Genomic DNA, 24,554 nt, shown 5'->3' on the forward strand with positions numbered 1-24,554 from the left:
AAGATAAAACCATTTAATTAATAAATGAAATGCCCTCTAGATTAAAATTAATTATGAAACATTTATGCGAAGTTGCAAAAAGCCTTTTAAATAAAGCTATTTCACATTGTTTGTAATAGCTCACACAATTAGCGAATCAAATGCATAGTTTATAACCTATTGTCAACTACATTAATTGAAAAATATTTTTGAGAATTAGATGGTTTTTTTTTGTTCTTCTTTCGTAACTAAAACGAGGATTGTATGCAGCAGACTAAGAGCAGTAATTATGTTGAAGCACTACTTAGGAATAACAGACTACATAGTTATCTGCTTTTCACTGTTAATATCTGCAGGCATTGGTATTGCTGTAAAATATTATGGAAGCCAAAAAACTGCAAAAGATTATTTACTGGCTGGAGGAAAAATGGCAAAACTTCCAGTTATATTATCAATTGCTGCAACTGTAACTTCCCCAATAACAGTGATTGGGGCTCCTTCTGAAGTATATAGATACGGTTTGAAATATATTATAACATTTCTTGTTATGCCTTTTGGTATGTTTTTGGCTTCTTTACTCTTTATACCTGTTTACTATCAATGTGGAGTATCAACTGTGAATGAGGTATGGTTGTCAAAAGAATTTTATTTAAGAATGTTGTCTTCTAGTCATACATAGGAACGTTACTTTTAAAAGGTAACGAGTAATAGTACAAGTACTTTGAGCAAAAGTAACTTTTTAAAATTAAAAAGTCTTAAATTTAGAAAGTAACGAGCAAAAAGTGAAAGTAAAAATACAAAACAAAAAATTAACGACTTCAAAGTACATTTCGAGAAAATCAAAAATTCAAAATCACCTTAATTTTTATAAGAAAAAGGAAGCAAATATATTTTTTTAAAATTTAAAATGCCTTCAATTTTAATTTAAGTTTATAAAACTTTAAAATGCTGGAAAATGTTACAAAATTCATTGAAATAGTAAACGTTGAAAATATCTGGAAACTAAACTAGAAGTCAAAAATTAATTCAATGTTTGCACATAAAAAGGAGTTTCTAATTAAGTTAATTTTAAAACTACTAAATATTCGGAAATTTTGTTTTTTCCTTCTTTCAAATTCGTAGTGACTTTTGTAAAAAAGTTATTGAGTGTTTATAAGAGTTGTCTTTTACCTTTCAGGAAATTACAATCCTTAAAGGTTTTAGGAAAAAGAAGTAAGCTAGAATATAAAATGCATTAAACTTATAAATTAAAAAAAAATCAAAGATTTCGAAAAAAAAAATTTTCTGAAGGATTTTTTTAACAAAATTTTCAGAAGAAAGTAATGATTTCTTTTAGAATTTTTAACAAATACTTGTACTTTTCCCCAACAATGTAAAGGAAAATCAAATCAAATTATTAAATTACGAAGGTAACGATGTTCAAGTAAAAGTACGCACTTTTGACTTTTATATTTGTTATAAGTATAGAAAGTAAAAGTATTGCTCTGCATGCTCCTGTTGCTAAAATATACTTGAAGAAAACAAATCCAATGTTGAACTATGCAAATAATTCGAAACATTACATTGTGCAATACTGCTACAATTTCTTTAAGGTATTGAATTGAACAATGTTTTAATGTACGTTGAACTTTAACATCTTTGTGCTCAAATTTAAAAAGCGTTAATTTTGTGATTATATGTTTCAATTTGGTGCCACATTAAGGTTGTAGAAAATTTGCATGGTTCAAGGGTTATATCATTGTAGAAAACCAAGGCAGCAATGTTTATGAAGGAAATATTATGAAATTATTTATAAGAATATAAAATATATCGCTGTAGAGATTTTTGTTTAAAAAAAACTCAATAGACCTACTTTATTTTTTATGATATTTTACAAAATGTAAAAGATTACAATTTCAGAATTGATTGTAGCTAAAATTTGGCAACATAATATTTTGTCTGTAAATTTAGCTAAAGGTAAAAGTTAATTTTAAAACATGTAAAAGTTAATTTAAAAAAAAGTTCATTTTTAACCAAAAAATTTGTTTGATAAAAAATATACAATTTTAACATTGTTTTTCCTAACTGATATAATTCCAGGACGGACATTAAATTCAAATTTTATGGAATACCCAGAAGCGACTGAGTAAAATATTTAACCTTTACTGGGTACTCAGACTCGGCAAAATATTAGCAAAGGGTACATCTCCAATATTTTTTTTTACTTATAACAAAATATAAAAGGAAACTATTTTATTTTTATTTGCAATTCAAATGCTATTATTTTCATTATAATGATTCATTTGTTGATTTTTATATTTAATAAAAAGTACATTTTAAAAAATACATAAAAATACAAAATATGTGTAATTAAGATTTATTAACTCAATTGGTTTCAGTTTGTTAAATTGAAATAGGTAGTCAGCGATGTTTGAATGTGTGCTACTGTGTCTATCGCAAATATATACCGTATTTTGTTAACATTTATTTATTACAAATCTTTTGATAGAGTAAGTACTTACAAAAAGTTAGTTAAACTACAGAAATAAATTTTTGACTTACACTATATAAGTTATTAAGGAATATTAAATTTTGAAAAAAAAAGAAAAAGAAATTGTAAAAAAAGCTACGCCGTGTTTCCATATTTGTTTCTGTTTAAGTTCATTTAATTGAGTTATTGTTCATTATTTTCATGTAATTGTTCATTACCTCAATAGTTTCTCGAGATGCGATTTGGAAAAATTATCAAATGGATACTTTCAACCTTCTTCCTTCTACAAATGGTGAGTGCGAGAGAAAAATGAGTGTTATCCAAACAGCTTTGACAAACAACTTAAAAAATAATACAGCTAAATTATGTTTTTTTGTACCACAGCAACACAAAAACTCATATATATTTGATAATGGAACAAAACTCATCAGCATTAAAAGTTACCAAGGTAGAAAAAAAATCGACAAGTTTCTAGAACTCAAAACAAAGGGCACCCAATCTCAAGACTAACCAAATGTGAATGAGGTCAGCAAAACAAATTTGAAAAAATGTTAACAAATCGGTAGTCAAGAGAAAAGTTAGAGGCCGAAAGAGGTATATAAGGGTAGGAATATGTTTTCAAGCAGTATGGGGTGAGTGAAAAATTTATGTCGTTAGCTAGAGAATTAGTATTCATTGGAATGAGAGAAGATTGCAGAGCATTAAGAGGAGCCGATGTTACAAAGATGGAAAGAATTTTGGCGCTATAAAAGTTAAACTTATGACCAAGGTTCTAAGAATGTTCAGCAGTAGATAATTAATCTGATTCGTGATGGCGGACATATAAATCAAGTTTCCTAAATCGAAATTCTGAAGCGTGTCTGGTATCTCCAATGTAGCCAAGATTCCATTGGGAAGATCTTTGGTAAATTCTCCACCAATTATCATCTTTGGTAGAATCAGAAAAATAAAGCTTAATCAGCTTAAAATATCTGAAAATGTCTTAGCAATTTTGCAGTAAAATTAATAGAAAAAAAGGTATAGTAATAATTTTATTATAAGGATACAATTAGTTTTTTTAATTATTACAACAAATTTTCATTTTTTTTCACATTGTTTTATTTCTCTCGTTTACGTCTCGTGAGTCTAGAAAATGTGTGCCTTTGTTTTGAGATCTCGAAAGATGTGGACCTTTTTTATACCTAGAATTTTTTTAAACTAGAGGTTATTATATATAATTATAACTTTCTGACAAGAAACTAACTACAGCCTATTTTGAAAAAAAATAGGATCTAAACGTTAAAAAAAACTATGAAAAATAATGCATTCAAAATAATGCATTTTAAATGTATAAAATATATAAAATATTATAATATATAAAATAATGCATTCAAAAAGGTACTGAAAATAGATAAAGCGACGCAATCAAAAACACAAGAAATCTGAAAAACCTATGTAAGAACTGATCTAAAAAACTATGTGTCTGCAACATATAAGCATTATAAAACTATCAATCGTTTAGCTTTTATGAATAATTGTTTGTCAAAGTTGATTAAATAATTTTTTACTTTCATCACATGCATTTTTATTTATACTATAACAGTGACAAGTTCACAGTTATTTTTTTTAAAAAAATCTGTTTTAGATGCTTTTTATGTCAGTTGCTCTTTACGGAGCAGTCTTAGCCTTAAGTGCAGTAACAGATTTGTCATTTGGAACGTCGATTGTATCATTGGGGGCTATCTGCACTTTATATTGTTTTCTGGTAAGTTTTAAGCTGTAAATAATTCTTTTGTATTAGTTGAAAAGTAGTGAGAAAACATGCTAAATAAGACATTTGACTCTATTTTTAACTGCAATACATTAATATTTATAATCAAAAAGATTTAAATGAGACGCTCTGATTTTTACTTTGATAGGAGTACTTAATACGATGAGCCAAACCTTCCTTATCACTCAGTCTTTTAGAAGAAGAAAAAGGAAAAATAAATTATAACTATACTGACTAATTGTAAAAGCTAAAAATACAGAAAAATATAATTTTTCTTACAAATGTAAGTGACATATGGTGCTTAAAAGAAGAATTTGCAATTATAAACTCTCTACATTAAAACTTCGTATTCATCACTGCTATTTTGAGTTTTCAATTTAACGTCACATTTAGTTTCGTTACGCAAAAACGACATGATTTAGAAACTTGAAATTACAAAGATGTATAGAAAAATATACAAGAAATACACTGGAATAAAAAAGTTAAGATTCGATTATTATTTCGAGAATTAGCAGCTGTTAATCTTGTAGTAAAGAAAATATGTTGACCAATCTACTGCCCGCTGAAATGCAACGGCAGAGCTTAAAATTTTTCACTTTAAAAGTATCATTTTTAATTATAAACTTAGCACGAGTTTTTTCAAAATTTGAATTCGTTCGAAACTTATTGCAATTTTAAGTGATTTTCACATAATTTTTTATGAGTTTTTTTATTAAAATATTTACACTTTATCTATTGTTGTCGTGAAATTTTCAATTTAAAAGCTCGCGATTGATTTGATGTCAAAATTAATGAAAAATTAATAAATAAAATAAAATAAATCAATCAAAAGATTTTATGTTATCAGATATAAATCATAATATTTACTTCAATTTTCGTTTGAAAGATAAGAAAAATTAATGTTATCAGATATAAGTTCTATTTCAAATATTCTATTTCAAATTTTCTATTTCAGATATTCCATTTTAAAAGTTCTATCTCAAATATTCTATAACAGAAGTTCTATTTCAAATATTGAATTTAAAATCCAATTAATCGTTCACTTTGTTAACTATAAAACTAACATTTTAATAAAAAAAAATATTTTTGCATGAAATTATAAAAATTATGTTTTTTTATAAACAAAACTATTCTTTTTGAAACAAAAACTATTTTCAGGATGAAAAAAAGATAAATGAGAGTCCAACATGGAGGTTGATGATTAGAACTTCCTAGCAAAAATAAGTTTCTGGATAAAATTGATATGTGAATTTTACTTGATTTTATTTAAAAACTGCTGACAGAAAAAAAACAAGATGTTATTCTGCTTAATGCCGTGCTGCGATTAGTCCATCAGCTAAATAAATGTTTAAATATGAAAAATATAGGATGATTCCTTTTTGATAATTAATGTCAACTGGATCTCAAATTCATACCTAACATTGCTCAGAGTATTTCTTTTATTTTTAGGGTGGTTTGAAAGCTGTATTATGGACAGATGTCTTCCAAATCATTCTTATGTTGATATGTATTCTGTCCTTCTTTATTACCGGTATTCAAGATGCAGGTGGTGTATCCAATATTTATGAAAAAGCAAAAGCAGGTCACAGACTTGATGATATTTTCAAGTAAATAACTTAACATGCATTCTGTGTGTGAATTACTCTGTGTATGCATTATTCTGTTTAAAATATAAAAAATTTCCATTAAGGATCTTCTTTCAAAAGAAAATAGAATCTACTTAATCTACGCTAACTTACATTAATTTATTTTATTTTATAGCCGTCGCTGAGCAGCCGACCCAAATTTTGGGTTTACGACTACTAATGTTCAATTCCGTAGCCTTGAAATTTTGAACCCAGTCCAAAAGACAAGGGAACTCCTGGATCAAGTATTGGGAAATTCACCTTCAAGGATTTGCGTTACAAAGCGAGAAAAATCACGAAACCCTCCCATGGTTAGCCTAACGTTATGCGGTCTCTAACCCATGAGCCGCCTATCACTGAGGATATTTTACGTCAGCAGTGTGGTTGGTGCGAGCCGGAGGCGAAATTCGTATGGACCAGTCATAGCTGGGATTCGATCCCAGTTCACCTCATTGGAAGGCGAGCGCTCTATCCCCTGAGCCACCCCGGCTCCTGTTATTTTATTGAACAAACTATGAGCGCTATATTTTTATATAAAGAGTCCCACTATTGACTGATTGCATGTCGCGGTACCCCGTTGCACTAGCACCTCTCAGTGATAGGGTGGGTGACCATTTTAATCGGAGTGCAAAGGGACTGAGGGTGCACGGTACCGGTCCTCATTTAAATGTTCTACCTTAAAATGCTCGACTCCTTCCTTCCACTAAAGATCAAAATTGTAATAACATGTCTTCGGAACTTCCTTAAGTATGTTTTCCTGACCACTGCCTATAGCCCATTGTGCAGCTCTAGTGTGATGTAAATTAAGTTCAACTAATACTTATTAAACAACTAAGGTTCTACCTTAAATGGTTAAAATGTTCTATGGTTAAAATGTTAAGGTTAAAATGTTCTACCTTAAAATGCTCGATCCATTCCTTCCACTAAAGATCAAAATTGTAATAACATGTCTTCGGAACTTCCTTAGGTGCGTTTTCCTGACCACTGCCTATAGCCCATTGTGCAGCTCTAGTGTGATGTAAATTAAGTTCAACTAATACTTATTAAACAACTAAGGTTCTACCTTAAATGGTTAAAATGTTCTATGGTTAAAATGTTATACCTTAAAATGCTCGACCCATTCCTTCCACTAAAGATCAAAATTGTAATAACATGTCTTTGGAACTTCCTTAGGTATGTTTTCCTGACCACTGCCTATAGCCCATTGTGCAGCTCTAGTGTGATGTAAATTAAGTTCAACTAATACTTATTAAACAACTAAGGTTTTTTTTGGAATATTTTTTATTTCATTTTATTCAATAATATGAGGTCTTTTGAAAATCGTTAATAAATTATAGCTTTAAAATTTTTAATAAGATAAAATGATAGTTCATTAAAGAAATAAGAAAGCTCACTAAGGAAGTTTTAAAAACGCTTTCAAGCTTAAAAAATAAAATTCTCTAAATTTTAATCGAAAATTTCAATAACTAATGTAAAACAAACGAATTCCAAAACAGCAATTAGCTTCTTAATAAATAAGACATAGAATTTACATTATTTTCCGTAGATTTATATGGAAAAAGAAGAATATATTTCCTGCCTGATCGGGACTCTCAAATTAATTAAATGCAAATTAGAAAAATTGTCATACATTTTTTAGATTTATTTCAGTAAAATTGGATGTAAAATAATTATTTATGGGGCATGACATGATAATTTAATAACAATTTTTTATGTAATCGGAAAGATAAAAAAATCAAAATAACTTATTTTCAAAGATGATGATTATCTGAATTTTTTTATTAAGTTAAGTATAAATAACAGTTTCGATCAAATGTTTGATATAGTCTGTCAAAAATATGTTTTAAAAAGTAATCAGGTTTCATAATTAGTTTTGTATTTCATACTTATGTATATCTTTTTAATTTCATGTTTCATTGTATGACTTTTGTAGTCCTCGTCTGGATTTCATGGAAAGATTCAACTTTTGGAGTTGTATTATACGTGGGATTACTGTAGGATGCACATTGTTTGGTACAAATCAGCTTGATGTGCAAAGAATACTCAGTTTGAGTAATGTTGACAGAGCAAAATCGTAAGTATTTATAAAAATTAAACAAATTAGGATATATTAAATAAGCTATTTACAGTTTTAAGTACTATATTAAGTAATGTTGACAGAGCAAAATCGTAAGTATTTATAAAAATTAAACAATTTAGATTATATTAAAGAAGTTATTTACAATTTTAAGTACTATATTAAATAATGTTGAAAGACAAAAGAGTAAGTATTTATAAAAATTAAACAAATAAGTATATATTAAAGAAGTTATTTACAGCTTTAAGTACTATATTAAGCAATGTTGACAGAGCAAAATCGTAAGTACTAATAAAAATTAAACAAATTAGATTATATGAAATAAGTTATTTACAGTTTTAAGTACTATATTTTCTAAAAGTTTCTCACAGAGACACTCAAAGTTAATGCAGTCTACTGAATTTTTCATCGGTTAAGAAAATACAAAGTGTCTCAAAATTACTATCAGGAAAGCTATTTCAGATAGTCCCGTATTATTCTTAGACGAAAAATATTATTATGCTTTATAATGTACAGAGGTCATTAGATTAATAGAAATTCAAAATAGACGGCAAAAACAATGCGCAAACTGAAAAATAGACCACACCGAATAACTTTTGATCTAGTTATCAGATATTCACGTTCTGGGACTCAATCTGAACGATTGAAGAGAGTGACTGCATCTATACTAATTAATTAGTGCAGACGATATTTTAAGTTACGGAATAATAGACGCATATAAGCTGTATATAAACTATTTAACCGATTTCGCCCAGATCTTGTATTCTTTCATGCAAAATTACATACTTTAAAATGATGTAAAAAACTATATACCTTACAATTCAAATTTTTTCAGACTATTATTAAAAAAAATAATAAAAAATATTACTTTTTGGTAAAATTTATCTTTTGCATGGAATTATCTTTGGAGAAATGAATTTCATAATTGCCAGGGAGAAAATTTCAAATCGCTTAATAAGATCTTGAGATACGGCGAAATACGCAAAGATTGAAATTAACATTTAGGGGTTCAAACTCTGGATCTCTCTCCTGACCGAACTATGCCGACTATGTACCCAGATTGCGGTTATCCTTGAAATTTTCGGGAGAGAAATCCGAAACCGTCTAAAAAAGGTATGTTTATTCATCGAAAGTACGTTTTTGTGCCTGATTCCGTAAATATTTTTTTTACAAACTGATTTTCATATTTGAGGTAATTCCCTCTGATAATTAAGATTTGGTACTAGTGGGTGAATATTGGATCACTATTTGTTCCATTTTCGATAATCTCTATTATCGTGGTAAAATCGGGCACAGCATGTAGGGGTACGACCAGGTACTATCCTCACTATATGAAACCGATTTAGAATAACAGGGGAGAAAGGCAGAAGAAAAATATTCAATCGAGGAAGAGAAAATTATTTTGCAGTGTCTCAAAAAACCAAAAGCAAATCCTGAAAACAAACCAGAGGGAGAAGTGTAAGTTGAAATAATAAAATAAAACAGATTTCCTAAACATAAAAAAAAAATCCTAAATCCTTGTTTAATGTTTCTTCTGATGAGGATGAGAAAAATGCATCAGATGTTGATTTTTAGCTCTGTAATGATGTATTTTATAACTTTAAAAAAAAGGGAGAAAGAAAGAGAGAATTTAACGTGCATTAGTAACCATTTACTACACGGGAGTCTCCGGCCCACGGGGATCGAACACACGTCCTCTTGGGCATGGGCCCATTGACCTACAAACCAGGCTGTCCCGACTCTTGAATTCCTAAATTGTCATAAACAAAAGCGTCTTCAACTTTTTTACTGAAATTCGTCTTTATTGGCACTAAAGCCCATGGTGGGCCTTAGTTTGCCGCATTATATTTCTCCCTACAGCTCTGTCCCCGACCCTAATCTTCCAGTTGGAGATCTTTAAAGTTTTGAAATCATTCAAGATATCATCCATCTTTTCTTAGGTCTGCCAATTGGCCTATTGCACTTGGGCTTCCAATGCAAGATCTGTACTACTCCCGTTACCTCTGTGTTTTCATTAATTTTACAATATTTCTATGCAAGAGCTTCCAGTTCATCATTAGTTCTTATTCTCCAATAATTATTAGCACTAGAAAGACTCAAACTCAGTAAATACCTATATTGCTCAAAAGCAGTCAAAATGACTGGATTGTAAAAGAATAATTAATGTGTAAATAAATTTGGTAAAAATTAATTTTTAATATTATTTAAATTATTTACAGTTATATAACACGTTATTAGTAAATATTAACAGAAAAAAATTATATGTTGAACAAAAAGTCACAAAATTCTAAGAATTCTAAGTCATTATACATCATTGTTTTTCTAATTGAAATTAAAAAGCAGTCGAAATGACTTCCACGGGCAATCTAGTGTTAGTTTGCTGTATTGACCTATAAATGCTTCTAAATATTTTTCGTTTAAAAATTAGTAAATTATTTATATCTTTTTGTGTCAAAGTCTCTCAGTCATATGTCACCACGGGACGGATGATTGTTATGTAACTGTTTAGTTTAATTGCTCTCGGGATCAATTTATTTTTAAACAGATGCTGATAGAAAAAATAGCTTTGGTTGCTTTTCTGGATTCTGCAAATAATTTCTTCTGAAATAGTATCTAAAGTGTTCATAATTGCTGCTCCTAGGTATGTAAAGCTATCGACGGCTTCAAATTTAAAGCTATCAACTATCAAATAATCACTTTTACTGAAATTTTGGCATTTCTAAATATCTTAGATAATCTACACCGGATCTCATTCATCAAAAAATTATTTATACAAAAATAGTGCTATGATTATGATTGATCTATGATTTTCTAGGTATGGTATAGTTTACACAGCTAAACAATGAATATTTTGATTAAATCTGTCAGTTTCTGGGTCAACCAGTTTAGCTCGTACAGATTCGAATCTTAGCTACCCGGTCTTACCCTACTTTCTCCTATCTTATAACTAAAAGCTTCCATAAGGAAGCTTTTAGTTATTGAGAAGAATACATTCTGAGAAAAATTAAAAATTACGATTCAAATGGAACCAAAATATCTGATTTTTAAGCCAAAACACCATACACATTTAATGCAGCCTATATTAGTTATCCAGTTCAGCAATAATTAAGTTGAATCACTGTAATTTTAATTCAGTTTGAAAATGATTAATTTGCACTGAATCTAGGTTGCACAAATTTGAGCGATACTATGATTCAAAATTTCAAACGGAATTCTCATCCGTAGTGTAGATTTTAATATTTTGCCTTTTTTTAAAAAAAATAATTCAATAGATGTATTATCTATAATATTTTAAACTTTTTCCGTTCCTTTTCCTTTTTTAAAAACATGTATATTACGTTTTATACGATATCTAAGACCACTGAAGCCTAATAACTTGATTTTTACAGATTTTTATTACTTTTCTCAATTATTTGGTTGTTGAAAACAAAAAATTTGGAAAGAAACAGAGAGATAAATCAATATTTATTAAAACAGAAGCCATGACCATCCGATCGCTTGAATCAAAACAACAAGTAATTAGGCTTTCGACTTAGCTTGTTTTCATGTAGTTTAAAACTTTTAAAAGGTCATCATAATTATAATTTTTATTGTATCTTCTTCGGAAGGTAATTACATTTGTGTTAATTTTATTTTAGAACGTTGAGAATGAGTGCGTTTCCTACTTTCTTCTTGTATGCCTTGTGCCAAGTTTTTGGTGTTGTTTTGTATGGAATCTATCATGATTGTGATCCAATATTAGATAAAGAACATTCAGGGTTGACAAAGCATGATCAAGTACGGTTTGAATATCATTTATTACTAATTTCTGAGTAACTTATATCAAATCATTATTTTCATTGAGTAGTTTATGTATAACAAGTGTAATTCTGTTGTTGTTACGTATGCCAATGGCCAATATCAGCAAGCCTGCTTGAAACCATGCGAATTTTCAAGTCAGAGGGTACGTTTAATGTTTTTCAGTGGCGCCATCTATGGCCAAGAAAAAGAATGAGACTTTAGCCAAACACATGTCTCAGCACATTTTACAAGGAGGATATATTCAAACCTTATTTATTCATCCACAGATTGTGGTTTTGACCTCAATCAGAGAACGATCAATCTCCAACTCAGTACCCCAGTGGTAATAATTTGTTATGGAAAATGAGAGGACTTTGCGACCCCGACAGAATGAATGTGCAGAAGTCACCATTTAACACTGGGATTCTTTGGCAGGCTTTATTGAAACTCGATATCATAAACACGAGCCAAACGTCCTACAACAAGACTATCCCAGCATTTCATGTGAATAATCAAATGCAAATTTTATGGAGCAATTTTCAAGATTACAGAATTGCAAGTCTTTCAAATCAAAAACAGTTTCAAGAAATAATGATTTCATATAATAATTATTTAAAACTTAATTTCTTTGTATTTGAATCAAAATATTTTTTTAAATATTATTTTTAATTTATAATTCATTTAAAAATAACTTTTATAATTAATATTCAAATATTTTCATAAATTACTGTAAAAAAATATGTTTTAAAGTATTTACCTAATTTATTTTGAAATGTTTTCCTAATTTATTCTGGACATAAAAATATATGTTATGAGATTCATTAGGCTGTAGATCAACGCCCGCACGCATCGAAAAAAAAAATTTTTTTTTTAATGACCCTTGTAATTATAGGAAAATATGAAACTTTAGTTAGATTTTTCTTAAAAAAATTAGATGCTAATAGCAAATAATGCTGAAAACAAATCAAAGTAAAAACATTTTTATTCAAAATAATTTAAAAAAAACATTCATTTTTACGTTTTTGAGAATCTAGGAACCCAGGTTTTTAATAAAAATTCGTTTTAAAATTTCTAAAAGTACATTAAAAAAGGTTTGTGGTACTTTTGTGTTTTTTTAAACAATTCAACGTGGAAAAAATTGGAATATATCTCACATTTAGTAGAAAAATGTGTTCCATAACCTACTTAAATATATTTTTCGAGGATTTGAAGAATAAAAACTTGAACAGCTTTTAAATATTTTTTTAGCCACTGCTTTGTAAAAATATATTTTCAAACTCAAGAAGTTTTGTTTAGTTAAATTTTCTGGTCTTAAACAATACTGCTAATGACTGCTTCTTTTCTTATTAGAAATTTCTCACTGAGCCATAACTGATTTAAAAATTATTTGCCCATTTTAAGTATTTTTTAATATTTAATAATGACCCAAAAAATCTTCGAAATTACTTTGTTGAAATTAATCAGGATTCTTTGTTTTTTTCATAATTATTTTTATAAAGTAACTTAATATCTTAAAATAACGATAGTAATCCTTTGCAATAAACTTGAAATAAATACTCATTTTTAAGGCAAACTTATCTCTTTATTATGACATAGCCGTTGTTGTATTACAAAATTTGCATTTTTTCAATCCTACCATTTGTCTATCAGATGAAGTATACTAATACGACACCGAAGCATATATAACTTTCAATAAAATTATTTGTATTTTGTATTTTCTTAACGCTGTTTTTAATCAAATACAACTTAATATATATTAATAAATCCTTCTCTGTAGATGGTCCCGGCATTCATTGTAAAGAGATTCAGCAATATTCCTGGGATGACTGGTCTCTGCATAGCTGGTATCTTTTGTGCTTCGTTAAGTACAATATCTTCAGCGCTGAACTGTGCTTCAACTGTAACAGTTGTGGATTTCATAAAACCTCTTCTTAAATCGAAGCAGATTACTGAGGAGAAAATTGTTTGGTTGGCTAAAATCGCATGTAGGTATTGTGTAATTTACAAGACTAAATTTTAAAGTAACATAGATTCTTCTTTACAAGAAAGATATTTTGTTTCTAGCAATTACGTCTTATATAACAATAGCGTAAGATTATGCAATGTACCTGCGACGTAGTGTTGATATCTTGATCCAGATTGTTTGCTGAAGCATGGCATTTATTTACGTTAGCAACTGTTCTTTCCATTCTATGTCGATGTCCAGTTGTTGATAAAAAGCTTTGAATGTAAACTAACAATATAATCAAAAAATATTGGATCAATAGAACAATTTTAAATAGGGTCTATATTGGATGAATAACGTCTAAAAAATGTTGGATCAATAGAACAATTTTAAATAGGGTCTATATTGGGGTCTGGTTCATTTCATCGACAATCACTTCCTCGACAGGCCATTTCATCGACACCACTTCATCGACGGGCCATTTCATCGACTAGGTCATTTCGTCGACAGGCCGTTTCCTCGACAAGGTTGTTTCGTCAATACAAAACAAATGAAATAAAATAAAAATATGACCACCNTTGGATGAATAACGTCTAAAAAATATTGGATCAATAGAACAATTTTAAATTGGGTCTATATTGGATGAATAACGTCTAAAAAATGTTGGATCAATAGAACAATTTTAAATAGGGTCTATATTGGATGAATAACGTCTAAAAAATATTGGATCAATCGAACAATTTTAAATAGGGTCTATATTGGATGAATAACGTCTAATAATATTGGATCAATAGAACAATTTTAAATAGGGTCCATATTGGATGAATAATGTCTAAAAAATGTTGGATGAATCGAACTGTTCTATGTGACTGCATAACGGAAATAAAATATCGAGGGAATCTTATAATGTTATATATGGTTTATATTTGCCGATTAACTACAATATAATATCGGTTGAGTCGGACATTTCTAGATCGAACTAACATAAGTTATATATGAATAACAGCTATTAGACAATTCATGTGGGGTTAATATTGGCTGAATAATGGCTATAAGTTATAGGATGAACTTAACAAATCTGTGTAGGGACGATATTGCCTAAATAACGGCAAAGAGATTTTCAAATTAATTAAGAATTTGACAATTTTACATTAGGTAAACACTGGCTGAATGGTGACTATAAAATATTGGGTGAATTGGACATTTCTATATTTGTTCAATTTTGGCAAAATAATGGCCCTAAGCCTTGGTGATCCAAGAATGGTGAATATTGGCCCAATGAGTTTCCAAACTGTTTTGCTTCTAGGATAGGTATATTTCAACTTTATTCGTGATATTTCAAAATATTTCCAAGTTTAAAAGTGTTCCAAATCACTTTAAATTTTAGTCGTAATAAAACCGTTCCACCGTTCTTAACGAGATACTGTACAAATTTGTCTATAAATCATTGAATATGAATGAAGCAGCTATTTCTGCAAATATATTTATGAAGTTTTTGAAAATTATGATAAAAAAACATAAATTTAAAATAAATCAGTTAAATAAATGTGCCAGTTCAATAATAATATTAAAATCAGTTCAATAACAATTAATCCAATTAATTAATTCAATCAATTTATTAATTAATCAATTCAATCAATTTATTAATTAATCAATTCAATCAATTTATTAATTAATCAATTCAATCAATTATTAACACAATTTTAACTCAATTTTTAGTTTATAACCGTCGTTGAACAGCCGACCCAATTTTGGGTTTATGGCTACTAATGTTAAACTCCGTAGCCTTGTAATTTTGAATTCAATCCAGGAAACAAAAGAATTCCTGGATCAAATATTGGGAGAAAGTTTGCCTTCGTGTGAGACTTTTTTGATGAAACTAACCCGTATTTGCTTTACATGGGCAGAGAAACCGCAAAAGTCTATCACTGTTAGCCTGATGGCAAGTGAACTCGGATCCGTGATCCGATTGCCACAGAGGATATTTTGCATCAGCACTGTGGTCGGTACAAGCTGGATGTGGAATTCTTTTCAATGAGCCATCGTTGGGAATGGAACCCGGGTCACCTCATTGGGAGAATCTATCACCTGAGCCACCACGACTCGAATCTATTCAATTAAACAGATCAATAATAATTAATAAATATATCAGTTCCAGTACGCACTAATAGTCAGTCCATAATGGTAAGCGATGATATTTCCGATCAGGGTTTGCTATGGATTTCATGCTGAGGGCTTCATGGAATTATTTCTATTAACTATTAATATTTTTATTCAGCTCTCATCTATGGTGGAATATGCATTGGTCTCAGCTTTTGCTTTCTGGGGGTAAAAAGTATCAAACGTTTGGCGCTCGTTGTTGTTTACGCAGCAGATGGTCCAATTTTGGCACTATTTTTAGTTGCAGTTCTATCTAGAAAAGCCAGTGACAAGGTAAGCCATTAAAATAAATTATAAGTGTTAAATGAAATAAAAATTACTCATATTTAAACACTTTTTCGAAATAAGAAAAAATAAAAGTGGTATACAGAAATTAGGATTTTTCAAAATCATATTTTGAATACCAATATTTTACAAAATAAAATAAATTGTTTTAATCAACAAAAGTTTAATATCTATCAAGAAATACTTACGTAAAAATGATGTAGTAAATTTTACATTTAATTCATGAGAAATAAAAAGGGAAATGGTTTTTAACTGATAAAAAATAGTCTAGAAATAGTAATAATTTTAAGCTTATTTTTAAGTACGGCCGATCAATTAACCAATTTTTTTGAAAAAAAGGAAGGAAAACAGATAAAAGAAAATGAAAAAAAAAATTGTGTTTGAACTTGTGTTTTTGTCTTAAAATATAAACTACTGTATGATTAAATAGGAAAAGTTGAAATTTGAAAAGAAATTTATATTTAATACACTGTTAGAATTTCAATTCTAAAATTATAGTAAAGCAACTGGCAGCAGCCTGTCCATTCCATTAACCGTGAAGTTTACTGCAAAGAACATTTTTTACCTTTACGGTTTTGAAACCATTTACAACAAGTACTGTTTCAAAACCGTAAAAAAGAAATTTCGACTATTCGTTATTTAATGGGTATTTTCAAGCACATGACACAAATCGAAGACTGCAAAATACAGGAAACTCTTCATGTGTTAAGGGGAATGGTGGAAAAATTGTGGTGTCAATGCTAAGACTCGAACCCCAGTTCTGTCGATCATGAGACAGACAGATTAGCCCTCTCGTCTATAAAATTTAAGCAGTGCAAGGAACTAAGTGGTTTCATTAGGTGGGCTTAGTTACTGCTATAAAATTCTGGTTGCTTAACCGTATTTGGTTGTTGTTGTCTTGTCCAGTAATGCAAGGAAAATTAAATTCGTCCAAAAGTATCTATAACAGCTTTGGCCACATCAATAATCTCTAAGAAATAGAGGAGTTGCTGCGGGGGATCCAGATGAATCCTGAGGAGCTTTGCCGGTATGGCTGGGCAATCAAAGACATGATCGGGAGAGAGTTCGATGTCGATGCAGTGAGGACAGCTTCTGTAGCTTCGATGGACATCGGGAGATATTTTCATTCCCTTGAAGTGTTTAGTCTTCAATCTAGCTATGGTTGTGGAAATGGCTCGATCACAGTTTAGGTTAAGACTAGAACCACATATTGCACTACTCATGGATGAAGGTTGCCAGAGCCTCCTGGGAGGTTGGACTTCTGCCTGTTGGTCCGAGGAAGGTATTTTATTGCCCTTCTACCACCCAAAGGAAACCAATGGAGGCATTCCCCGCTCCGCCACCTGGGGACGCGCCGTCTAGGGGTTACAGGCTCCCCCGAGGGACTGTATTTGGTAACAGCAGTTAATAGATGGAATTTCTCACAGTTATTAGTTTGATTACCATGTTATTCATGGTTGATATCGTTATGGATTACCATCTTGTTTATGGTTATTTTGTTTGAATATTTTAAAATAACAATTAAATAAAATGTTATTTAACAAATTTTTTCTTTGAAATTTCAAACAATATACAAGCCAACAAACTCAAAAGACATGCTTTTATATGATTCGATTACTCAACTTAATCTTATTATGTGTTTTTATAGTGTGTTTCATTTGCTTTTCTTTTTGGCGTGATACTAATTTCTTGGATATCATATGGTTCTTTATTTTCCAATTACTCCCAACCATTGCTGCCTATGAGTGTGAGCGGATGTTCATCATTTGAAAACACTTCCATTTCAGTAAATGCATCATTGATTACTCCATCATCAATAACTCCATCATTTACAAAAGATTCGTCAAGAGAGTAAGTATTTAATCATTTAATAGAAAATTAAAACGCATTGCTTAAAATCTGTACGGTGTGCATGAAAGAGCACACAGTATAATTTTTGATCTAATGATAAAATTGTTACGTAGTAAATCACTCTTATTAGTTCGAGGGCCTAACCTGAATTCCCTTGTTAGTTAAAGCAGACGATATTTAAATTGCGAAATCAAATAACAACGATAATTTAAAATACGGAAAATACACAAACATGTACGTTTTCTGAATAAATATTCCTTTTTTGTTTAATTTATTAGTCGAATTATTTATGGGATTTCGAATGCTGAAAAATTTGTTTATTTATAATTCGATTTCTAATCGATCGATTTTTTTCAAATTTTGTATTTGCCATTCAAAATGACATTCCTTAAAATGATGTAAACATTTTTCATATCTCACAATTGGAAACTTTTTGATTATTATTAAATAAATTAATAAAAATAATACGCATATCAAACTAATTTCTGCATGGAATTACATTTGCACGAACGAATTCTATGATTGTATGGAAAAATTTTCAACTCACTTTAAAAATAGAAAAAAGCATTATAGGATTAAAACATTTGATCTCCCGTCTTACCTAACTATTGGGGTATATTTCTCAGATTACGGATACCTCCTACAGTTCGTGGGTCATTATATTTAACATAATACACTTTCTTGAAGAGGATATATTTATATAATATTAAAAAAGCGAACATTTTCTATGTCTGTGTTTATCATCCTTTTTAAACCTTGCTTTCTTTCTTGTAACAAATTTCAAGAAACCATTTGTTTAATTCAGGCAACAAATAATATTGGTCGTAGAAAGTATAGACGCAACCCTATGTGGCGTTGAAAGTGGTATGAGAAGGATCCAAAGGGCATATCTAATGCGGATTGCTGAGATGATGGTTGGTGGAAAGGATGGAAAGGTGGATATGGGAGCTTCGTGCACGGTGCGGTGAATGCAAGTATGGTAGAGAAACTTCATCAGGAACGATTTTCGATAAGACATTCGAGAGTTTTCATCGATGACATTGTGAAACAAGATCTTTTGCCGAATCCAAGCAAAAGACAAGGTAGTGAAAAGAATGTAAGGAAGTTGAGGATATTCTACCTAGAGTGGATGATAAACAGGGAAGTAGCACGTGAGCGGTTGTACGTGCTGTGAACATGTCCCAAAATACTGTTTGGAATGTGCTGCATAAGGATACCCCTGTCGTACATAATAGGTATAAGCGTTGTCAACCGCGAACTATCAGCTACGTGTCGATTTCGCACTTTGATTATTCCAGGTAATACCCACAATTCACACACATTGGCAACTTCGAACCCGCATGCCACGCATCTTCCTTCGTTTGAGTGGTGATTTTCCGTAAATGTTTGGGAAGGGATCCTTTATAACCATTTGATTGGTCCAAACCCATTCTGCCACATTGTCTGGTAGGCGAATCGTATCACAGATTCATACGACAGTAGCTGTTGCTGCCTGATATTTTATTATTATGAATTTAAATATTTTATTATTATGGATAGCATAAAGCCGCAAGCAACCATAGAAATGCAACTGAAATTCAACTAAAAATACTTTCATTTCACACAATTATTTAATACTTCCATTTTACACTATGATCAAGGGGATTATGCTAACATCATTATCTTCCTTGTTCGCTTATTTTGAATTTTCCCCCCTTCATAACATATTATCGATAACTTAAACCATTGAGAAGAATTTCTTTTTTAAATTTTAAATGAAATTGTATAAAATAAACTTCTTAGCTCAGATAAACATAAATCAACACATTCATATTATTGATAAGTTATAAATGACAATTATTATGCTGCCATCTGCCGATGATAAGAGAGAATCACCGTCGGTGACATGGTGAATAAGATAACAATTTTCTTAAAGGAAAATGTTATAATCGGAACAAATATTCCAAAACTTTTAGAATTTAAAAAAAAACATGCCTTTAAAAATTTAATTATTTAGATAATTGTAAATGGAAATATATCAGTTGTATAAATGCCCCATATGTCATAAAGTAGTCAGGCTATATATTAAAAATTAGAACTAAAGACGGGCATTTTAATTTCATATAGTTTTACGCAATAAATCTCTTCCAAATGATCCTATTTTTTCCAAATATTCAGCAGATTATTTTATGGTTATAAAATTCAAAATTTCCAGATTTGCAAAGTTATTTGATGCAGATTATTGTGTAGTTTGTTGTTGTTGTTCATTTACGTCACACTAGAGCTGCACAATGGGCTATTGGCGACGATCTGGGAAACATCCCGGAGGATGATCCGAAGACATGCCATCACAATTTTGATCCTCTGCGGAGGGGATGGCACCCCCGCTTCGGTAGCCCGACGACCTGCGCGCGAAGTCGAGCACTTTACGGTAGCACAGTTTAACGAGGACCAATACCGCACACCCTCGGTCCTTACGCAGACTGATCCAAGTGGTCACCCACTCGCACACTGACCGCAGCCAGTGATGCTTGACTTCGGTGATCTATTGGGAACCGTGACTTAACGATCAGTCCACTGCGGGACTATTGTGTAGTTTAAATGTTACTTCGGATCAAAATTTGCATTGATTACATAATATTTATTTCAGCATAATTTCTAATATATATTTAAAATAATGTATATGTTTTTAATTCAATTAATAGCTTCATTTTACGGATTAAAAATTTTTTTAATTCTTTTCGTTATCTTCATGTCCAATTATTGCACTTTATTTTACCAGTTCATCTCTAAACTAATTTTATTTTCGGGCAAGATCTATCATCTTGATAGATATTATCAAAATCTAAAAACATTTAATGAATTATATTCTTTTTTAAATTTTATATTTCTTTCAAGTATAGATTGCTTCTTTTTTCTTGTAAAAAAATAAATGAAAGTTAGTTAAATTATTTAGAATCCTTTTACTTACACTATTTATTTGAATTATTGTAGCCGCAATCTTTATTATCCACGATTTTTTTTCGAGGGAAAAATTATTTAAGTGCTAATAATAATCTGAGAAATAGATATAGTATCTTCTACAGAAGATATTAACTCTGGAAAATTTAATTTTCATTTTATTAATAAGCATTTATTTTATATAAATTAATTATATTTACATCTAGTAAAAAAATTGACCTCATTGAACATAAAAAAAGCAAGCATGTAGTAAAATAATTGATCTCATTGAACATAAAAAAAAGCAACCGAGCATCAAAGGTGTTATTTAATTTTGACTTTATTAATAAGCACTTATTTGAAATAAATTAATTACAGTTACATATTGTAGAAAAATTGATCTTATTAAGCATAAAAAAGAGCAACCAATCATAAAAAGTGTTATTTAATCTTCATTTTATTAATAAGCATTTATTTGATATAAATTAATTATAGTTACAGCTAGTAAAAACAATTGACCCCATTGAACATAAAAAAAGTAACCGAATATCAAAAGTGTTATTTAATTTTCATTTATTGAATATGTTTTCATTTTATTAATATTATGGTATGCTATATTTTTTTGAAGGCAAGGCAAAGATATAAATTAATTATAATTGCATCAAGTGCAAAAATTGACCTCATTGAACATGAGCAACCGAACATCAAAAGTGTTATTTTTGAAAACATAAAAAAAAAAAATTTCCTTCTTCGTATCCGTGTTTGCTCAAACCGGGAAAATCTTCAGAATAAAAATGCAAAAGAAGAATCGAAATTCAAAACAATTAAAAATGTGAAACAAAAAAGAGCTGAAATATAAAAAATACCGAAGAAGAAGACGAAGTAAATGAACAAACACTCGTTTACAGCGCATGCGCGGTTACTCTAACCGGGAATATTAGAGTAATATTAGAGTAGAATATTAGAGTAGAGTAAAAGAATATTAGAGTTAGAGTAACTCGCAGTTACGTACACGGTGAAATGAAGTTTTGAACTCTAACCTAGAGTTGCTCTCATAAAGCCTGTTTTGAACTCGTACCGAGGGTTATGGTTAGGGTCAATGGTGAATACGGGCGTAACACGTTGCACTAAGTTTTCATGAGTCATGTCAAATTCTGGAGCCACCAGCACAATTTTTTTCAATCTTTGTGAAGTTTTTTAAGCATTGAAGTTTGCATTTATTACTTTAATCGTTTACTGGATCGCTCTGTTGCTAGTGCTGTGCCATTAAAGAAATACCTGGTGTTTTCCCAAGTGTACCTCACTTCCTAAACTTCAAATGTGAAAGCTGAATTGCAGCTGACGGATGATCTTTTGATCAATATTTTGGGCATGTCTCCACTCTAAGCAATTTCTGTATTTAAAATACATTTTTTTTCTTTTGAGCAAATTTCTTTCATCATCAATCTTATTCCAGAGAATAAAAAGTTCTCAGAAGCATATTTTTTCCATTCCTGCATTAATTCTTTAAATGTAACAGTGGAAAACTACTTTATTACTTTAAACTTTATTACTTTATAACTTTCCCCTACTTGTGTTACGATCATATATTCTAAGACAAATATTGCTCGTGTAGATATGGTTTATTTTCCTGTTAAGTATTGCCATCTTGTGCCGGAAACCTACACAAATGTAATAATTTAATCATTTTATAATTTTAGGAATATCTTTATTCTGTATAGAATTTCACATGTTTGGTACAGTGGAATTGGATTTGTCTTAACTTCAGTTTGCATATTTGTTACTGTGCTTTTAACAGGTGACAATTTTTTTAAATTTTTTTATTTATTAAAATTAACATTTTAAATTAATTATAAGTAATTATTTCATAGAGCAATGATCAGAGAAAAAGCAAGGAAAATAAAACTAATAAAATTGTAGTTTTCTAAAATGATCAAACAATTTGATAATTAGTAAATTTCATTCACTCATGAGTAAATAATTTCGATCCAAGTATCATTCCTATTTATCTTTCATGTAAATAGAGTAATATGAGAAAGTGGATAAGTACCTACTATTACTACTTGCTATGAGAAAAAAAAGTAATAAATTATGTTTTCTTATTGCAAGGAGTAATGCGAATTAAAAAAAATTAAATAAAATTAAAATTAAATTTTTTGATTATATAAAAGAGGATCCGTACTTTAACTTTAAAATATACCATCCAAAGTAGGAATATTTTTTAATTTAATTTATTTGCTTTAAATTATTTCCAATCATTTTATCTCTTTATGGCCCTATATTTTGGCCAGGATAGCCAGGTTGGCAGGGCGCTGAATTCACGTTTGTGAGAACGGGAGTTCGAATCCAGCCGGCCGAAGTAATGGCGACAGGTGTACGTTAAGCCTATCATGTCACAAAGTCCTCCTTGTTCACATAACTAATCAATGCTTCTGGACTGAATAGGATATTGATTGTTCTCTGATTCAAGTCAGAATTACGCTTCATGGATGATTGAGTGAATATATGAATGGGTCCGTCCTATAAACGGGTGTGACGTATGGGTCTGGAAGATGTCGAATTCTTCACCACAGATGGCACCACTGTAAAACAAGAACAATCGCTCCCCCTCTGCCTTAATGGTCGACGACGACAACACTGCCCTATATTTGCTTCAAACTTGTTTTTGCAAACAGTATAAATAAGTAAAAGGATAAGATTTTGTTGTGTAATGAAAAAACAAAAGCGTAAGAATCTATAAAGAAAATTTGGACTTGTTTCCATAACAAATTTTTAATAATCTTGAAAAACTGTTAAAGAGTTTGTATTTGAAAAAATAAATTTCTTAAAAAAGAAATTGAGTAACAATCAACAACCCAATAATAACATATATGCGCTGTTTAGCTCTTATTTTTACAAACCATTCTTTATATGAATCTACGTAAGTACATTGTAAAAAACTAAGTGCATTATCCTCAAAATCTATTCCAGCGGTAAAATGTTAGACTTGAATTTTTACAGAAATATTTATTTCATTATAGTGATTCAATGATTTTGAGGTAATTATTATTGTAAAAATTATGGAATATCAGATTTCTGTATTTCGCAACATGTTCGGTTAAAAATGGACTTCATGATAAAAAGTATCGGCACTCTAAGTGACGGTACTTTTTTTCACAATTTGATCCAAAATTTTTTGTAGTTGGTCTCGTAGTATTTTCCATCATTTTCTACTCTATAAAATAAAATTAATTTCTTATAATTTAAATGACTATTAATTTTTTAAGAAAATAATTTAAATTTTGTTTAAATAAGAATATTTACATCTCCCTAGAATATTATTTATAAGAAAATGTATTTGTTGTATTTTCAGGATGGAGAAAAAATGTAATACCAGCTGACTCAAAATGTTTAAGCCCGATACTTTGGAATAGGACAAAACAGCAAACTAAATATGAACTCTCCGAACTGGAAGCAAGGAATGTGGAAAACTAAAAACGAGATTTCAATTACATTAAATTAACTGATTATTAACATATAACAATAATTAATATCATATTTTCAAACTTAAGTGACAAAAATTCACTCTTTGATTTATATTTCTGCATTGGATCTTATTACGGTTTGAACTATATAACATCTGATCTAAAAATGTATAAATGGATTTGGATCATTAAAAAAAATGGAATTTATTGTACTTGTTTTAAAAATTTGTGCACACTGGAAACTTTTCA

At 29.8% G+C, this 24,554-nt stretch overlaps 1 protein-coding gene across 1 annotated transcript; it reads left to right on the top strand.

The window, feature by feature from the left end:
- Window positions 1–220: 220 nt before the first annotated feature.
- On the top strand, window positions 221–24,513 carry LOC107456245 (putative sodium-dependent multivitamin transporter). Its single transcript, XM_043053909.2, has 11 exons — window positions 221–604; window positions 2,676–2,741; window positions 4,074–4,193; window positions 5,649–5,806; window positions 7,758–7,898; window positions 11,540–11,678; window positions 13,459–13,666; window positions 15,905–16,059; window positions 17,720–17,922; window positions 22,542–22,639; window positions 24,194–24,513. Exons 1-11 carry the CDS (start codon window positions 269–271, stop codon window positions 24,313–24,315), a joined length of 1,746 nt encoding a protein of 581 aa, XP_042909843.1. The 5' UTR covers window positions 221–268; the 3' UTR covers window positions 24,316–24,513.
- The last annotated feature ends 41 nt before the right edge of the window (window positions 24,514–24,554 follow it).

Source organism: Parasteatoda tepidariorum, chromosome 8 (assembly GCF_043381705.1).
Source record: "Parasteatoda tepidariorum isolate YZ-2023 chromosome 8, CAS_Ptep_4.0, whole genome shotgun sequence".
In the NCBI taxonomy this organism is placed as follows: domain Eukaryota; kingdom Metazoa; phylum Arthropoda; class Arachnida; order Araneae; family Theridiidae; genus Parasteatoda; species Parasteatoda tepidariorum.